Source organism: Mixophyes fleayi, chromosome 10, assembly GCF_038048845.1.
Source record: "Mixophyes fleayi isolate aMixFle1 chromosome 10, aMixFle1.hap1, whole genome shotgun sequence".
NCBI lineage: Eukaryota > Metazoa > Chordata > Amphibia > Anura > Limnodynastidae > Mixophyes > Mixophyes fleayi.
The window spans coordinates 89,755,272-89,774,707 of NC_134411.1; the positions used below are offsets into that span (position 1 = coordinate 89,755,272).

The window sequence follows — 19,436 nt, forward strand, 5'->3', positions numbered from 1 at the left end:
AACTTAAATGCTAATTGCAAATTAATATTGGTGTTTTCAACGACTTATTAAGCTGCACTACTTCCAACACTATAGGGCTTAAGTCACTTCTGGCACTCCAGCCTGCTGGGACTTGTAGTTCCACTACAGCTGCTGACCTACAGGCCGCTTTGTAACCTTTAACATTAACCATCTGATTTGCGGTGCATCATGGGAAGTGTGGTTCTTTTTACAGCTGGAGCGTCACGGTTGTTATAGCAACATCCGCAGTGATCTCATACGGAGTCACCTGATCTTTGCAGCTGCTTCCGGTTTCGTACAGTGGTTTCAGCCTGTCGCCACTTCCGGTTCCGGTTAAGTGACAGGCCCCGGAATCCGCAGGAACCCTTGAGACACCGGGACCGGGAGATGAGATGACAACGTCAACCCTGCAGGTACCGGAGAGAGCCGGAGAGACTGTGGTGGGCGGGATCACCGGGGTACTGGGGGAGGGCGGGGGGCGTCACTGTAGTGTGTTGTGACAACAAGGGTCTGATCACTGGGTGCTGGGGGGGGGGGCTGATGACAGGGTGCTGGGGGGGGGGGCTGATGACAGGGTGCTGGGGGGGGGGCTGATGACAGGGTGCTGGGGGGGGGCTGATGACAGGGTGCTGGGGGGGGGCTGATGACAGGGTGCTGGGGGGGGGCTGATGACAGGGTGCTGGGGGGGGGGCTGATGACAGGGTGCTGGGGGGGGGGCTGATGACAGGGTGCTGGGGGGGGCTGATCACTGGGTGCTGATCACTGGGTGCTGGGGGGTCTGATCACTGGGTGCTGGGGGGGCTGATCACTGGGTGCTGGGGGGGGCTGATCATTGGGTGCTGGGGGTCTGATCACTGGGTGCTGGGGGGGGCTGATGACAGGGTCCTGGGGGGGCTGATGACAGGGTGCTGGGGGGGGCTGATGACAGGGTGCTGGGGGGGGGGGGCTGATGACAGGGTGCTGGGGGGGGGCTGATGACAGGGTGCTGGGGGGGCTGATCACTGGGTGCTGATGACAGGGTGCTGGGGGGTCTGATCACTGGGTGCTGGGGGGGCTGATCACTGGGTGCTGGGGGGGACTGATGACAGGGTGCTGGGGGGCTGATCACTGGGTGCTGGGGGGGACTGATGACAGGGTGCTGGGGGTCTGATCACTGGGTGCTGGGGGGGGCTGATGACAGGGTCCTGGGGGGGGGCTGATGACAGGGTCCTGGGGGGGGGGCTGATGACAGGGTGGTTGAAGGCTGATTACCTATATTATAGTATTGTGGCAGAATTTACGTGTGTAATAATACTGAGGGTATGAGAAAACTGATGTTGGCATCTGATATGGCACCTATCACTAAATGCTGCAGAAACAGCTGTGTGAGGACAAAAAATGCAGAGAGCAGAGTACTGGAGTTGTCAGAGGCAGAGTAGGCGTGGTCTCTAGCCAGGGATGGGGTCTTGCAGCTGTCAGAGCAGTACAAGAGACTAATATGTGGTTGGATAAAGATGCAGAGAGCGATGTAGCGGTTGGCACCAGTGAAGGAGGTATTGCTCTACAGTTGGGGAGCTTGATGTCTGTGATTGGAAAACTTATAAAGGAGACTGATATGTGGTTGTCAAGAAGGTTTGGTGGGTTAGAAAGGACCCGCACTAAGGAGGGAGCCAGAGAGAAGACGAGGAGAGATACCAGTGGATGTCAGAAAGCACAGGTTGAAGGTTGGCTAAGTGCTGGTGCGGGGAGAAGAAGCATTAAGTTCTGGAAGGACAAAGGGAATTCTTCCTGGAACTTGGGAAAATAAACTGTGCCACAATTATTAAAGTATCCCCTTAACACTTTCTGTTATTCATTGTAACATATTTGTGTGCCATGAAAACGATAGATTGACCCTTGGACTACACAGTGCTTATCTATAGGCAGTGCTTAAAATCATTCATAAACAAAAACAATTTAACGTTTACCCTAACTAGTCAATTTTATTCCAATTCTTCCTGTTGCGTTAAATCTGTTGACCTCATAGTGATCTGGATTCACCCAAACATCCAGTTACAGGAGTGTATCATGTGTTTCTGTGGCTGTGTCACTAATTATAACTTGTGACTCAGGTGCTGCTTGTGAGTAAAAAAGTCACATGTGTTCATATGACAGCAGAGGTGTAATCATAGGTTGGACAAATGCTACCAGCCTGGCAGGTCCCTATTGATGTAACGCTGGTGGCCATTTTACTAGTGGGCACCCATCTTCATTTAGTTCATTCACAAAGCTTTGGCTTTGACAGTTGATCGAACAGATGTTGTCCGCCATATAAGATGTCAGAAAAATGTTTCTATATAGATCTAGTAAAGTAATAGCAGTGTGTGACTCTTTAATCTACAGTAATACAAATTTGCATCACTTGGATTGTCTACACATGCAATGTGCAGTCAGTATATTGGAACAATAGATACTGTACATGGACAGGTTGCTAACCTTTATTGAGGAGGGGTCGGCCCACACTAAATTCTTAACACACTGTATACCTTGGGATTGACTTTGTTTAGCAGAATACAACGGTTTAGGTGTTTATTTTGCTTAAAAAATAATATATATAAAAAAGCTGGTTACTGTATAGAACTGTTTTGTGTATTTTATGTCATTGAGCATTTGTTCCCACCAATTTATGAACCAACGATAGTGGACACAGGACTAAATGGACAACCAGAGTATTAAATCTTGTTATAATGCCATGTAATATTTATATAGCAGCCAGTTTCGGTCTACCTCTTCTGTCATGTTTAGGAATGGCCTCACAGCTGAAACTGGGTACTGATAAGTTTTTGGGTGGTGCAATAGAAACCAAGATGTTATTTTGTAAGGTTGTGGCGATCTATTGAGTCATGTGCCAACTATTGTTTATTCCTGGTACTGTGATAGCAATTGTCCCCTGAACTTCCCACTCAGCAATTATTGGATTTTTCCATTATTCTCTGGATAAAGGACACAGTTTTTACATTGCAGGCTGTTATTCAACTGAAACAAAAATTTAAATGAAGAGCATGACACATTATCTAAGTTTATGAGACTAGTACCCACAGACATTTGGACGTTTCAATGAACTTTATGAACTATTGTACAGACTTTATATAATAGTTGTTGATCATTTGCTCCCATGAAATCATATGCAGACACTTCGATAAAAAGATAAAAGCAATCTGGACAGTCGGATTGTTCTGTTTGGTCAGTTTTAATTCATGTTTTAAATAAGTAGGGCTGACAGTACTCCTCCATGTACTAACTAGAAGGTAAACACATTACCAGGTCATTAAAAAATCTGACATCCAGAATACAGTTTATAACACCCCAAATCTAGCTTTTCTGGAGGCAAATTCCATGATTTCATCACTCTTTATGAAATGAATAAAGGATCTATAATACCGGTCTTTATAAAACAGATGTTTTAACTTTGATACAATGCCACTATTGTGGTGTCCTGGTATTCCCCCTCTGGTCCCCCGGGCCCCTTCCCCCTCTGGTCCCCCGGGCCCCTTCCCCCTCTGGTCCCCCGGGCCCCTTCCCTCTCTGGTCCCCCGGGCCCCTTCCCTCTCTGGTCCCCCGGGCCCCTTCCCTCTCTGGTCCCCCGGGCCCCTTCCCTCTCTGGTGAAGCATACTGTCTAGAATCACAGGTAGATAGTAGACCGTTTGGAGATTACGCCTAGACCAACATCACCTTTTTTCTTTCCTATAGAAAGCCATCGATCTGGTGACCAAAGCCACAGAGGAGGACAAGAATAAGAACTATGAGGAGGCTCTGAGGTTATACCAGCATGCTGTGGAGTATTTCCTGCATGCCATTAAGTGTAAGTCCGTGGGCACCCATACTGGGTGACATTAAACGCAGTGATACATAGAGGTGCATGCTCAGGTCAAATGAATGTGGATATTTGGTTACACTGGCTTGTAGTCTGGGTGACATGGGTTATAGAGATACACATGGTGCCAGTCTGGGTGAGAAAGGGATGTGGGCATACATAGGTGCCAGGCTGGGTAAGAAGGGACACAGGTATACACAGGGTGCCAGACTGGGTAAGAACGGACGCAGTATACACAGGGTGCCAGACTGGGTAAGAGGGGACGCAGTATACACAGGGTGGCAGACTGGGTAAGAAGTGATGAGGGCATACACAGGGTGCTAGGCTGGGTGAGAGGCTATGTTGGTGTACACAGGCTGGGTGAGAGGGTATGTCAGCGTACACGGGGTACACTGACATACACGGACTGTCTTTGGTGTGAATGAGAAGTAGGCAGTATGCTCTTACTACGTCCTACCTTGTTTTCTGACAACAGATGAAGCTCACAGTGACAAGGCCAAGGAGAGCATCCGAGCCAAGTGCATGCAGTATCTGGATCGAGCAGAGAAACTTAAGGATTATCTAAAAACGAAGGACAAGCAAAGCAAAAAACCTGTGAAGGAGTCACAGAATGAGAAGGGGTGAGATGTTCTTCTCTGCATACTGCATGGGGGTATGAGGGGACCCCCTCTTACAGGTGACTTGTTAAGTTTTACCTCTTTAGTATAGACTCTTATACAACACTCCTGTGGGTCCCAAATCACTCTTACATCACACAGGTCAATGTCAGCCGTTTTGGGTGTAATTCGTTAGTAAACCGATGGTGGTCCCTTTCTAGTAGTGGTGCATGTTTAAAGAGAACCCGTCACCAAGTTGAAGATTGCGGTGTAATTTCTTCGCTTAGTAATGCCTTGTGCAATAATTACCTATATAAAAGCCTTGATGGCCTGTGAGAGACACTATAAAATAGCCCCGTTTTCCTATGCCGAGAGCTTGACGTGACTTCCTGGTTGGCTCCTCTATAGCTCAGTGTTGCCATATTAATGGATTTGTAGCCGCAACTGTTTAGAATTGTTCTTTTCATTTATTCAGAGCATTTTCACAGTGTATGGCTATTTAGTATAATATTTAATACAATGTCTATATGTAATAATTAGATTCAACACCTAGATTATTCCAGTATCTTATTTTGTCTTTAAATACAAGTCAAATGGCCCTTTAAATTATGTGATTATTCTGATTTCTTGATATACTTTTTCATCTTGAAGGTTTGTAATTAACAAACTCCCAACAGCCTCTCCTAAAAAAATGGAAAATGTAGTATTACCTTTTTCTCAATGGTTCCTGACTTTAAAAGGTATATATCTGTTCCACGTATAGCTGAACGGTCGGCCGGTCATTGATATGTCTGTGTTTTTTTTCTATCTTCACAGAAGCGACAGCGATAGTGAAGGTGAAAATCCGGAAAAAAAGAAACTACAGGAACAACTGATGGGTATGTGTGAGTGATGGGGTGTAGGGGTCTCTGTGAGTGTGACAGAAGACTGGATGGGGTGGAAGTTCAGGTGCAGATACGAGGGGGCTCTGGGTGTGAGTGGACTTGGATACTATTCATTGATTGATGTCTCCAGGTAGCCAGTACCATCTAGATATAATAAACTGTTAAATCCGATGCCATTGTCAGAAACACAGCTCTTGACAAATTCAGAGTCAACTGCAGTCAGGGTAGACGATGGAGATAAATCTTTTTATTGACTATGCAGCTGGACAATAATCAAAGGTAAACAGGGACGTGTGGTTAGATTCCACCTGGTGCTCTAACATTTTTCACACTTATAGTGCTTGAAGGAGGTGATTCTCTGTCTAAGAGGAAACAGGATGGACAGGAGAGGTGGATGTGGCTGAGAGAGGAGACAGGAGGGACAGGAAAGGTGGATATGGGTGGGAGAGGAGACAGGACGGACAGGAGAGGTGGATGTGGCTTTGAGAGGACACAGGAGGGACAGGAGAGGTGGATGTGGCCGGGAGAGGAGACAGGAGAGGTGGATGTGGGTGGGAGAGGAGACAGGAGGGACAGGAGAGGTGGGTGTGGCTGGGAGAGGAGACAGGACGGACAGGAGAGGTGGATGTGGGTGGGAGAGGAGACAGGATGGACAGGAGAGGTGGATGTGGCTTGGAGAGAAGACAGGACGGACAGGAGAGGTGGATGTTGGTGGGAGAGGAGACAAGACGGACAGGAGAGGTGGATGTGGCTTGGAGAGGAGACAGGAGAGGTGGATGTGGCCGGGAGAGGAGACAGGAGGGACAGGAAAGGTGGATGTGGCTGGGAGAGGAGACAGGAGGGACAGGAGAGGTGGAAGTGGCTGGGAGAAGAGATAGGACGGACAGGAAAGGTGGATGTGGCTGGGAGAGCAGACAGGATGGACAGGAGAGGTGGATGTGGCTGGGAGAGGAGACAGGAGAGGTGGAAGTGGCTGGGAGAGGAGACAGGAGGGACAGGAGAGGTGGATGTGGCTGGGAGAGGAGACAGAAGGGACAGGAGAGGTGGATGTGGCTGGGAGAGGAGACAGAAGGGACAGGAGAGGTGGATGTGGCCGGGAGAAGAGACAGGATGGACAGGAGAGGTGGATGTGGCTGGGAGAGGAGACAGGAGAGGTGGAAGTGGCTGGGAGAAGAGACAAAATGGACAGGAGAGGTGGATGTGGCTGGGAGAGGAGATAGGAGAGGTGGAAGTGGCTGAGAGAGGAGACAGGAGAGGTGGAAGTGGCTGGGAGAGGAGACAGGAGAGGTGGATGAGGCTGGGAGAGGAGACAGGATGGACAGGAGAGGTGGATGTGGCTGGGAGAGGAGACAGGAGAGGTGGAAGTGGCTGGGAGAAGAGACAAAATGGACAGGAGAGGTGGATGTGGCTGGGAGAGGAGACAGGAGAGGTGGAAGTGGCTGGGAGAGGAGACAGGAGAGGTGGAAGTGGCTGGGAGAGGAGACAGGAGAGGTGGATGAGGCTGGGAGAGGAGACAGGATGGACAGGAGAGGTGGATGTGGCTGGGATAGGAGACAGGAGGGACAGGAGAGGTGGATGTGGCTGGGAGAGGAGACCAGACGGACAGGAGAGGTGGAAGTGGCTGGGAGAGGAGACAGGACGGACAGGAGAGGTGGATCTGGCTGGGAGAGATAGAGAGAAGAGGCATTCCTATTGGACTTGGATACAATAGATAAACTGCTTGAGGAAGCTTGTGACAGTATAAAATATATATACAATAGCCGTGTCATATTGCCTAATGCTAGTAATATCTCTTAAACTCCAGCATTCCAGTCCCTGTTGAGCGTCATTATTTTCCTGCAGATTGTGACTGGCTTCTTCCTCTTACCATGAACCTCATTGAATTGCTGCAGGTGCCATCGTAATGGAGAAGCCAAATGTCCGGTGGAATGACGTGGCTGGGCTGGAAGGAGCAAAGGAAGCTTTGAAGGAAGCTGTGATTTTGCCCATTAAGTTCCCCCACCTCTTCACAGGTCAGTATTTCCTCTTGTGTATAATTCTCTGCACCAACACCACTCACATGACATGCTGAGAGAAAATGTTTTACCTTGCAATCACAGTTTAATCAGACGCAGGACCCGCCATATTTCAAGCCTCATAGGTGCTGGAGCGGTGACGCCTCTTTGTAAGTTTGTCAGCAGAGAGGGTGCACTGAAAGAGATATCTGATTGGATGGTGCAAATAAGGTCCAATCAGGTGCCAGTGCTCCTTTCCTGCTGACAGCTGTTTAAATGTTACCCAATGGCACCACCTCCCCACCCCCTGCTGGTCACCGAACATGGCATCTCGTACTCATGTCCAATTGTGATGCAAAGCTTTATGATTCTGCTGTCTTAAAGCTGCATTCTAGAGTACAGTGAAGAAAATCATTCTGACCTCCACAACCAACTCTGGATCCTGGGGGGTGGGGCTGTGGACAGGGGTGTGGTTATGTTGTCAGTGTTTGATGGTGATTGGGAGTCTTCGTTTTAAAACCTCTGGACGAGGGGAAAAATTGTGGGTATTTAGATTTAAAATGGCCTAATTGGTCATAAAAATTGCAGCATAATGGTACCGTAAGCTTTATAATGACTCTAGAGACTTGAGACATTATATTTTGCCAACAGTATAATGGTTTGTTTCCAACTGTCTAATGAGTACTCCTGTTATTCTGCTTCTATTTACATTGGTATAATCTTCCCTCCATTTCCCCCAGGAAAGAGGACCCCCTGGCGTGGTATCTTGCTCTTTGGACCCCCGGGAACGGGAAAGTCATACCTGGCCAAAGCTGTAGCAACCGAAGCCAATAACTCCACATTCTTTTCTGTGTCCTCCTCTGACTTGATGTCCAAGTGGTTGGGAGAGAGTGAGAAGTGAGTGGGCAGGGGATGCTACATTAAATACAGATTTGTCCCACTGTTTGGCATATGGACATCATATCATCTGTATTTTACAGGCTGGTGAAAAACCTATTTGAGCTGGCGAGACAACACAAGCCTTCCATCATTTTCATTGATGAGGTCGACTCACTGTGTGGCTCTCGGAATGAAAATGAGAGTGAAGCTGCTCGTAGGATCAAGACCGAGTTCCTGGTGCAGATGCAGGGTAATGCATGCTCCTCTGTTCTACAAATCCCATCCTTAGGTTCCTCTTGTGTCACCTTAGTACTCTTCTGTTCTTCGTAGTTTATCCGATGGTCACACACATTTTATGATCATGCCACCCCACCATGCATTGTTAGTTCTATATTGTCATGACCACTGCTTATTTTTCAGGTGTCGGAAATAACAATGATGGAATCTTGGTATTGGGAGCCACCAACATACCGTGGGTGCTGGACTCTGCCATCAGGAGAAGGTGAGATTGGTGACTACTGCCCATATCTAACCCACCATATACCTCCTTCAGGGGAAGAGGCCAAACTACCCTCTTGTCTGTTTAGCTGAAATTATATAGTAACTGTAGACTTAAGAATAGTGCCCCCTGGTGGCATTATGAAAGATAATAGAATGTTGGTATTCACTATTTTTCCTTGATTCTACGCTACTATGGCAACCACAGTCACATGAAACATGGTGTAGTAAGCAGAGAGGCTTTAGAACACCCCTCTGACCTCTGTCTGCAGCCTGTGTCTGTGTTTGGTAGCAATTTTTGTTTGCCAACCAGAGAGATTTTGAAAAGCATATAATGATTTGTAGGAGGATAGCTAAGAGAAAAAAATCTGATACATGCTTAAACAGTACTTAACTTCTGCATTACTTTTAAGAGTTCTGAATATGTCTATAGGTAACTTTGTTTCATAAATGAAGGTGAAAAAGATTATTCTCTGACTTCCAGGTTTGAGAAGCGGATATACATCCCGCTGCCAGAAGAGGCTGCTCGCGCCCAGATGTTCCGGCTGCACTTGGGTAATACGCCTCACAGCCTCAACGACGCAAACATTCGCGAGCTGGCCAACAAAACTGATGGTTACTCAGGAGCAGACATCAGTGTCATCGTGAGAGATGCATTAATGCAGCCCGTGCGAAAGGTTCAATCAGCCACACACTTCAAGAAGGTAATATCCTAGGTGTGTGCAAAGACGAGCAGCACGCGTAGGGTGGTGAGGAACATTCTGATTGGCTGGTTCTTCTGTGTTAGGTCAGAGGTCCTTCCCGCACTAACCCTGGACTCACAGTAGACGACCTCCTGTCTCCATGCTCTCCTGGAGAACCTGGAGCTGTTGAGATGACCTGGATGGATGTGCCCAGTGATAAACTGTTGGAGCCTGTAATCTGCATGGTGAGTAGGAACAATACTGTCCTTATTTAAAGGAAGACACACTTACAGCCAAACTAATTCTTTGTACGTTGTCTTTATTCTACCCGTCCTTCCTTTCTCTCGTAGTCCGATATGCTGCGATCTCTGGCGACCACCCGGCCCACAGTGAATGCAGAAGACTTGTGGAAAGTGAAGAAGTTTACAGAAGACTTTGGTCAGGAAGGATGAGGTGCAGTGGGCACCGTGAAGGGAGGGGGGGCATCGTGTTCGCTTGCTTATCTTTAAGTGCCCCTACCGGTAACACCGCAGGAATCTGCAGGCTCCGGCCACCCTCTCCTATATTCAGGACTCCTACCCTCCCCTAGGGCCCTGCACCAAAGGGGAGGCTCCACCCACCTTCAACAAGCTTCTGTCTCTGAGGTTTACATTCATTTGCCATCAGTCACCAACCCCCCACGTGACTGCCTCCCCCCAACCCAACAAACTGCAGGAACGTCCTCCTTTTCCTCCTTGCCTGACTTACAATGACAACTGACTTCTAATTGACTGTAATGTCCCAATTCCTTCCCCCCCCCCCCCGGGAACATAGGCAGGGTGGCTTCTACATGCTCCCACTTATGTCCGCATCCTCACCACCCTCCCCCCCCCCTGACTCCCCGCCGGTATCTGATGTGTGCATTACTGGGGATGAGTGTTCAGCTGTGTAAATATATTCTCTCTCTCTCTTTCAAATCATGTTCTATGTCTGATACTCATTATTAAATAAAGCTGCTGATACACACAGTGATCCGTTATAACACTGGAGGGCCAGTCTGTAGGTTAAGTAGTTCAGACGTTGACTCAAAAGAACGGATCGCTGGTCGCGGACGTGGGCGCCTTCTGGGTCTTAAAGGTAACTTATTGGGGTCATCTGTCAAACTGGTTTTCGGTTGTCTCAGACAGAATCCTGCTGCAGTGGGTTTCTAGCGTTTCGGGCACACAACAAGTTCCAATCTGCATTTGTGTGGCCAGATTAAAGATCGCAGAGAGACAAGTCCTTGGCTAGAGGAGTCGCTCCGAGAAGGGCAGATGTCATGGTTCCTTTCTCATCTTGCGTGTTACTTGTTTGCTATCCCATGCACTCCATTTATCCCTATTATATTACCAGATAGGCCCTCACTACTGGAGGTCCATTTAAAGTCTGTAATATTTGGACACCCCGAAATTAAGCGTTGGGTAAGGTTGAACGATGGGCAGGTGTCCGGCTGTAAATTTTGACGTCATTGCGAACTGTATCATTGTTAATTTAAAGCGGCAATGTCGGGTTAAGTGTTTAAATACTTAACCTGCGTGGTCCTGACGTTGCCGTTTTAAATTAACATTGATGCAGGTCGCGATGACGTCAAAATGTACCGCCGGACACCTGGCCCTTCGGAATAACTTGCTGTCAGCCTACTGGTACCGTCGGCTTTAAGGTAAGTCTGTTTAAACTGAAATCCGGTTTTGCTACATTCAGGTTTTATTTGTGAAATTGATTACCACCGGAAATTATTACTGTGTGGCTACTATTCATTGCAAAATATTTATATTATTTATGCCAAATGTGTTAATTATGCCAAACTATGACTCAGATTTAAAGGTCCAGTTACGATTGCTGCTCCTAGGAACATTAATATAAATCATTTCTCATCCTTTGCCCGGACCAGCAGAGTTCTGGCCTCACTGCTAGGAAGATTCCCCTGACTAGATGACCACTATTGACATGGCTTTTAGCACTCTGTGGGAAACCCATCCAGGCACTGAGACGGGATGGTCCTGATTTGGGTGGGCAAAAGGTGCAACATATACAGAACAGATTATGTCCTGATTTTTTTTTTTATATGAATTCCATTCTAACCATTACACTCTACTTCTATGCTCTATTTAACCTGTCTGCAAACAACGTAATCCTGCAAAGCCACGTATTTGCAATCCCCTGACCAAACTAGCGTCACTGGTTTGGAAAGCATTCTGGGAGTCGTCATTTGGACACAGCTGGTGGCTAACTCTAACCCAATGTAAATATTACATACAGCTACAGAGCTGGGGCCAAAGTCACTAAGAAAACACCTTTTAAGATTTTATTTTACCGGACATATTCCTGATAAGCCCCTTGTATACAAGAACGTGTATAGTATGCACCTTTGTGCTTTTACTATAACCGTTTTTGTTTTTCAGTTTGGTTTAAGGTGGACCCCTACATGTCTAGTCAGTCAATCATGTTAAACCAGAAACAAATTACTTTTTTTTTTTTTATACCTACTAGAATAACTGCTGAATCTGTTATCAGTGCTCATTTACATATAACAGGGAGGGGTCACCAGCCAAGGAAGAGAAAACGGACAAAGCTTTATTTAAAAAGAAAAACAAAAGTATGCAATAAATTCATTTTCAACTGTTGATTATGGAGTAGAAGGAGACAGTAGTGCAACAATATTAATTTCGGAAATCTGTATATTAATGATGACAGGCTGAAGTAGACCTAATCACCAATTATTTTACAGACTGAACCAATATTCATGACACTACAGGGTATAAGTTCTGCAGGAGGCAGTGGGCTCACGCTATGGAATTGAGAGAATACAACCTCATAAATATTGGTTCTTTTATACAAAATGTTTATCTCTAGTATGTAGATGACAGTTTAACGTTCCTGGTACATAATTGATGGTAATTAGAAGGATATCAAGTATTAATGGAAGAAGTAGAGCTGGATTAAAGGGGGAGGGATGGGCACGTGGCGTCTACTACCCACCAACGACGACAATTATTAGCCTCAGCCATTTTTAAAAGGAGAAAGGTTGGAGTAGGAGTATGAGGGAGTGACAAGAAGAGGGCGAGATACGGGGAAAGGTCAGGCAGCGATCTGGTAGCCTTTAGTGAGTTCTGAGGGAGAGTTTAAAGCATTGAAGGTTGAAGAAGCATCTGATTGCTGTTCATTATACAAGTCACTAGCAGACAACTGAATATATAATTGCAACACTTACTTTAATCAGCACAAGACAATTGACAGTTTGTGTAAACAATGTGTTCCACAAAAAACAAGCTACAGTTCTTCCTCTTACCACTAGAGGGCACCCTGAGTCGTCGTGTACATCTTCACAGCACTAGAGGCGAAGCGGAAATGATTTTACATCAATCGTTCAGTTCCATCCAGTTAACATTTACAAAGGTTCGAGGATCCATTTTATCAAAGTAGAGAACGCCATCCAGGTGATCCATCTCGTGTTGGATAATCCGGGCCGCCCAGCCTTGCGCTTTCCAGCTGGTCTGATCCCCCTTTTCATTCAGACCTAGTGAGAACAGGCAGGGTTAGGTTTAGACAGATGCTTTGCCATTTCCATGAATGAAGGGGTGTTTTAGGAGCATAGTGAGAGTACCTGAAAGCCATATGTGCTGCAACATACCCTCCCCCTAAGTATCAGATGAAGAATTGATAGTATAGTCTTGTTCTCGGTGGCCCTAGACAACTGCCTATCTTGCCAAATTGCTCCCATCAAAACACTTGTATTGTGTTATTTGTGTGACAAGCACTTTAAACATAAATCAAATTACTTTCAACGTAGTAGTTACAACAACTGTGTTCAAGATTGGAAAAAGCATGTTGTATTTGTCGTGTCCCCACATGTATAAAGCAACTAGGAATGGCATGAAAAGCAGACAAGTTCCATGGCTTATTCCAGGCATTAGACACTATTTAAATTAAATCGGAAGCGTATGACAAGAGCATGTAAATCATCCGGGCAATCGATGACACTAAGAGGGTTTTCACCTTCATATCACATTCATTGTGCAATTTACTTTGCCCTTTGTGACTTTTATTAAAAACATTGCTCTATCTGTGCTCTGTAGTCACGTTGGTTCTATAGTAAATCACATGGGTCAGGAAAAGAGAAGCGGTTGTGGACAGAAGCTCACACTTCCTACCTGACAGGACCAACGTCTCAATTTCATCCTGTCATTTCCTTTGTGGTCTCCTATCTCTTCCTCTTCTCACCCCCACCACCAATCTCCCCTGGTTGTAGTTTAAGCCACATGGACCTCCAATCCAGCTCTTCGATCACACACAGCATTGGTGCCCGCGGGCTGCACCCACCGGGGTGCCGGTACAGTTATCTTAACACTCTTCTCACGCCTAAAATATATATTTGTTGAGAACATTGGGGTCTATTAAATCAGGTAACTTTACAGTACAGTTTACACCTAAATTAAACATTGGATAACAACCTGCAACCAGTTTTTGGGTAGCCAGACTGCAAATCTCAACTCAAACCCTCCTTGGTCAATCAATGCAACAAGACCTGGTTAATTCACATCTATCCAAGTCAGGACATAGGTTCTGGGCAGTTCATTGACTGGTATAAAGACCACATTTATGTGTAACGCACCAGATATCTCCACAGAGTAGAACCTCGGTACAACGGCCGAGAAGCCCGCTAAACTGCTGCAACCCTCTGGGAAGTGGAGTTTACGAGAGTCCAGGACTCGCATAGATGGGTTAATGAAGATCCTCAGGGGGAAGGGGTCCATTTCACGCAGCACTCGCACTTCAGAGGGCACCTCCCGACACATATTCTCTGGGAGCTCCAGAGCCATAATACGTAGAGGAACCCCCAACTGAGGAGCACTTAGTCCTACACAGCCACCAGACTTCAGAACCTGGACCATTCGCCTCAGCACAGCCTGCGTGTCCGGCTGTGTGATATGCTCCGGGGGAACAGACTGAGCCTGGATGCGCAAAACCGGATCTCCTGTCTGAACCACCCGCTTGTAGGGTGGGGTGGAGGCTCCCAGCACCGTCCTCTTCAGATACCGCCAGTAGCTACGCTGCTTTACACCTGTCCAGGAAGCGCAAAGACGGGAAGACTGCGGACCACCAAAGAATACACCGTGTGAGTTCTGGGACAGGAGACCGAGGAGTCTGCAACTTCTTGAGACCAACATGTTTGGATTACCTACAGAAAAAAAACAAAAAAAAACACATAACTCAGTAAACCCTTCATAGATATGGAGTGTACCCTGCATGACATTATCATCTATCCCAGTGGTTTAAAAAAGCTTCACTCTCAGGTAGGGTGAAAAAAAAATAAGAAAACCCTCACAGCAGCCCCAGGGGTCGTTCTTCTCACAGCACTGGCCAAAGCCAGGGACTGTATGAAGCTGTGTGGGGAGGGTGACGGCAAGGACCAATAAGGAACCAGCGTCACAGAGATTGAAGCTTCTAATTGTACCTCCTGCTCACACTTACCTCTGCAGCCATTTTAAAAAGGCGAATTTAAAAGATTTTGGGAAAACCAGTTTCGGAATGCAGTTCACAGGGCTCCCCCTAAGGAGCAGCACTTTTTTAGTGAAAACTGAATGGAAAATAAGTGGCAATTCTGTTTTGTCTCCTACACAACGGAAGCAGCCATTTTGTAGGCTGAACCCATGAGAATTATTATCATCATTTATTTGTTGGGCGCCACAAGGTTTCCGCAGCGCCTTACATAGTACAAACAGTAGACCATACAGGGTGAAACATTACAGAACAATAAACACAGAGTACCAATGCTTCAGAAACTCCGGGCAGACATATGGAGCAGAAGATTCGGTATGGAGACAGGAGGGGAGAGGGGCCCTGCTCATGCGAGCTTATATCCTAAGGGAAGGTGGACAAAAAGGCACGAAAGGGAGGCAGTGATACGAGGGAGAAAAAGAGGCAGGGGAGAGGGGGGAGAACTGCAGAGTAGATGAGGGGTTAAGTGGATGGTTGGAAGGCTTTCAGGAACAGGTGAGTTTTGAGTGCCCGTTTGAAGGAGCATAGATTGGGGTGCGAGACGGATGAAGCGAGGGAGGTAATTCCAGTGCAGGGGGGTAGCTCGGGAGAAGTCTTGGATTCTGGAGTGGGAAGAGGTAATTAGAGCGGAGGAAAGGCAACGGTCATTTGCCGAGCGCAGGGAGCGGGCAGGAGTGTGGATGGTGAGGAGGTTAGAGATGTAGGGGGCAGTAGACTGGGAGAGAGCTTTGTAAGTGGTAGTAAGGAGTTTAAAGAGGAGTCTGTAGGGGAAAGGGAGCCAGTGTAAGGCATGGTAGAGAGGAGAGGCAGAGGAGGAGCGGCGTGAGAGAAAGAGGAGTCTAGCAGCCGCATTGAGTACAGATCGGAGGGGGGCAAGATGGGAGAGAGGGAGGCCAGTGAGGAGAAGGTTGAAGTAGTCAAGGCGGGAGATGATGAGTGCGTGGATGATAGTTTTGGTGGCGTCTTGTGAGAGGAAGGGTCGGATGCGGGCAACGTTGCGCAGTTGGAAGCGACAGGCTTGAGCAAGGGATTGGATGTGGGGGGTAAAAGAGAGAGAGGAGTCAAGGGTGACACCTAGGCAACGGAGTTGGGTGACAGAGGAGATGGTAGTGTTATTAACAACGATAGAGAGGTTGTGGTGGGAGGGGAGTCTGGAGGGAGGAAAGACAATGAGTTCAGTCTTAGAGATCTTAGTTTTGAGAAAGCGTGAGGACATCCAGGAGGAGATGGCAGAGAGGCAGTCAGATACGCGAGAGAGGAGGGTGGGAGAGAGGTCAGGAGAAGAGATGTAGAGTTGAATGTCGTCAGCATAAAGGTGATACTGAAGACCAAAGGAGGAGATGAGCGCACCAAGGGAGGAAGTGTAGAGCGAGAAGAGAAGGGGGCCGAGAACAGAGCCCTGGGGGATTCCTACTTGGAGGGGGGGATGGGGCAGAAGAAGAGCCAGAGGTGGAGACAGAGAAGGTGCGGTTGGCGAGGTAAGAGCAGAACCAGGCGTGGACGGAACCAGAGAGGAAGAGAGAGAGAAGAGTTTGCAGAAGGAGGGGGTGGTCCACGGTGTCAAAGGCCGTGGAGAGGTCAAGGAGGATAAGTAAGGAGAAGTGCCCCCTGGATTTGGCTGATAGGAGATCATCGGTGACCTTGGCTAGGGCAGTTTCAGTAGAGTGGAGGGGGCGGTACCCAGATTGGAGAGGGTCAAGGAAGGAATTGTCCGGGAGGTATTGGGTGAGACGACAGCAGACTAACCGCTCAAGTAGTTTGGAGACATAGGGGAGAAGTGAGATGGGGCGATCGTTGGCGACAGAGGTGGGGTCAAGATTGGGTTTTTTGAGGATAGGAGAGATAAGAGCGTGTTTAAATGAGGAGGGTACTACACCAGAGGAGAGTGATAGGTTGAAGAGGTGTGCCAGGTAGGAGCAGGCAGTGGGAGAGAGAGAGCGAAGGAGGTTAGAGGGGATGGGATCAAGAGGACAAGTGGAGGGTGGAGAGGAAAGAATAAGGGAGCGAACTTCTTCGCCTGATGTGGGGCAGAAGGAGCACCAGAGTTGTTTGTTAAAGAGGGGTGGAGCAATGAGGGCAGCGGAAGAGGGGTTGGAGGAGGAGATGTTAAGTCTGATGGCTTCAATTTTGGGACAGAAAAATGTGGCAAAGTCAGCACCGGAGGGGAGAAAGGAGGGAGTTAAAGGTGGCGAAAAGACGGCGGGGATTAGAGGACTGAGAAGAAATTAGGGATTTAAAGAAGGTTTGTTTAGCAAGGGAGAGGGCAGAGCAGAATGAGGAGAGGATAAATTTAAAGTGAAGGTAGTCAGCCAGGGAGCGAGATTTCCTCCAGAGACGTTCTGCAGTGCGAGAGCACTTTTTGAGGAAGCGGGTGAGTTTGGAGTGCCATGGTTGGGGGATGAGACGGCGTGGGCGGATGGGAGAGGCAGGGGCGACAGCGTCCAGGGCAGTAGTGAGGGAGTGGTTGTAGAGACAGGACGCCTGGTCGGGGCAGGCCAGGGAGGGAAGGGGAAAAGGAGAGAATCAAGAGAGGAGGAGAAAGAGATGGGGTCAATCGTTTCCAGGTTGCGTCTTGTGAGGGTGGCTTTGGGCGGGGAAGGAGCAGTGGAGGAGGACAGAGTGAAAGAGAGGAGATGGTGGTCAGAGAGTGGGAAGGGTGAGTTGGAGAAATCAGAGAGATCGCAGAGATGAGAGAAGACAAGGTCGAGGGAGTGACCAAGACAGTGGGTGGGGGAGGAGGTCCACTGGGTGTGGCCCAAGGAGGAGGAGAGGGAGAGAAGTTTGATGGTGGCCGGGTCTGAGCAGTTGTCAATGGGGATGTTAAAGTCACCGAGTATGACGGAGGGAAGGTCAGAGGAAAGGTAGTGGGGGAGCCAGGCAGCAAAGTTATCCAGGAAAAGGGAGGTAGGGCCAGGGGGACGGTAGATGACGGAGACACGGAGGTGGATGGGGGAGAAAAGACGGATGGAGTGAACTTCGAAGGAGGAGAAGGAGAGGGAAGGTAAGGTGGGAATGACCCGAAAAGTACAGCAGGGGGACAGGAGGAGGCCCACTCCACCACCTGGACGTTCATCCGGTCTGGTGGAGTGGATAAAGGAGAGGCCCCCATAGGAGAGGGCGGCGGGTGAGGAGGTGTCAGAGGGAGTGAGCCAGGTTTCAGTGATGGCGAGAAGGTTAAGAGAGTTGGAGATAAAGAGGTCATGGATGGAGGTCAGTTTGTTGCGGATGGACCTTGAGTTCCAGAGGGCACAGGAGAAAGGGAGGGAAGGATGAGGGGAGATGTGGATAAGATTGTCGGGGTTGCTGGAGCGAGGGGGGGGGGGTGAATTGGACCAGTGAATGGGGCTGGTGGAGAGGTTGATGGAGCAAGGGGGAGAGATGGGATCATGTGAGAAGGACTGGTGGAGGTGGCCTGGGGAGAGGATGGGAATGGGAAAGGAGCGGGGCGGCATGGTGAGAGATGGGGGACAGGAGTGAGAGAGACGAGGCAGCGGAGGTAGGAGGAGAAATTGAGCTAGGTCGAATAAGGGCTGACGGAGCAGAGAAAGAAAGTAGGTAGGACTGTAAAGGATTGGGGAACAGAGTGAAACAGATGGGCAGTGGCAAAACAATATGAACGATGCAAAGTGGGGAAGAGCCGGGGCAAAGCAAAGTGGACAATGTAAAGTGGAGGAGAATATTATAACAGTCTGAATAATGAAATGAATCTAAATAACAATCAAATAACGATCTGAATAATGAGGACAATATATGGTGGAGAACAGTAAAATAAAGGTGGAGTAAACAATTTGATGAAAATAAAATAAACAAATTAAGTTAAAGATAAAAATTGATGGTTAGATCAGATAAAATACAAGGGCACGCAGTGAAGGGGCTACGGAGAGCCCATACTAGGAGAGCCGGAAGGATATCTCAGGAATGGGGTGAGTCTAGGAGGATTCAAGGTGGTCACGGGAGCCGGAGTATTTCAAGGGGGGTCCAGCGATCAGGAGGTGGTCCACGGGGTTCAGCAACCGGGAGATAGGCACAGGATCCAGACTAGTCCAAGGGGTTATGTGATCGGGAGGGATCAGAGTTCCAGTTCAGTACAGAGTATAGACCCAGAGAGGCAAGAGAGACAGTGGGACCAAGGGGTCAGGAGTTTAGGGGAGTCCGGTGGGGCAAGGTGAAGGCCAGAGGAGTGGCAGGGGGAGTTAGGGCCTGTGTGGACCGAGGAAACTACGGTAGGGGGCACATGTTAGAGGATGTTGAGTATAGATGATCCCTGTGCTTTGTTGGCACAATTGTTGGTTAAAAGTTGTGATTTTTTATTTTATTTTTTGTTTCAACTATATGCTAGGGCAGGGGGGCATGAGTGGCAGCCCCGTGTGGAGGTCAGGCCTTGGGGCAGTCTGAGTGCAGACGAGCCACGCAGACTTCAAGGGAGCAGGTGCAGGGGCACCAACGTGGAGAGGCAGTCTGCTGGAGAGGGACACAAAGGGACGCACGAGGGGTTAGCTTGAGTGCCCGCAGCAGGCGGGGTGTCTGGTGGAGAGGCCAGTGGTGAGGTGGA

The 19,436-nt window shown here is 48.2% G+C and overlaps 2 protein-coding genes across 2 annotated transcripts in view; one reads left to right on the plus strand and one right to left on the minus strand.

Annotated features, from left to right (window-relative positions):
- The first annotated feature begins 291 nt into the window (after positions 1–291).
- VPS4A (vacuolar protein sorting 4 homolog A) lies at positions 292–10,378 on the plus strand. Its single transcript, XM_075189097.1, has 11 exons — positions 292–413; positions 3,710–3,821; positions 4,309–4,453; positions 5,246–5,307; positions 7,206–7,325; positions 8,048–8,204; positions 8,288–8,436; positions 8,607–8,688; positions 9,169–9,388; positions 9,472–9,612; positions 9,718–10,378. Exons 1-11 carry the CDS (start codon positions 393–395, stop codon positions 9,817–9,819), a joined length of 1,311 nt encoding a protein of 436 aa, XP_075045198.1. The 5' UTR covers positions 292–392; the 3' UTR covers positions 9,820–10,378.
- A 2,202-nt stretch (positions 10,379–12,580) lies between these two features.
- Positions 12,581–19,436, minus strand: part of COG8 (component of oligomeric golgi complex 8) — a 31,700-nt gene continuing 24,844 nt past the window's right edge. The window contains exon 5 of the mRNA XM_075189100.1: positions 12,581–12,902. Within this exon, the coding sequence (XP_075045201.1) occupies positions 12,745–12,902 (158 nt within the window). The 3' untranslated portion in view covers positions 12,581–12,744. The remainder of the gene's footprint in view (positions 12,903–19,436) is intronic.

What these genes read in the sequence shown, in the direction of transcription:
- VPS4A (XM_075189097.1), top strand. Translation starts at nt 393, where the DNA reads ATGACAACGTCAACCCTGCAG. An exon ending in TTTCCTGCATGCCATTAAGT is followed by an intron (nt 3,822 to 4,308) that starts GTAAGTCCGTGG and finishes TTCTGACAACAG; the next exon opens with ATGAAGCTCACAGTGACAAG. An exon ending in TGGAGCCTGTAATCTGCATG is followed by an intron (nt 9,613 to 9,717) that starts GTGAGTAGGAAC and finishes TTTCTCTCGTAG; the next exon opens with TCCGATATGCTGCGATCTCT.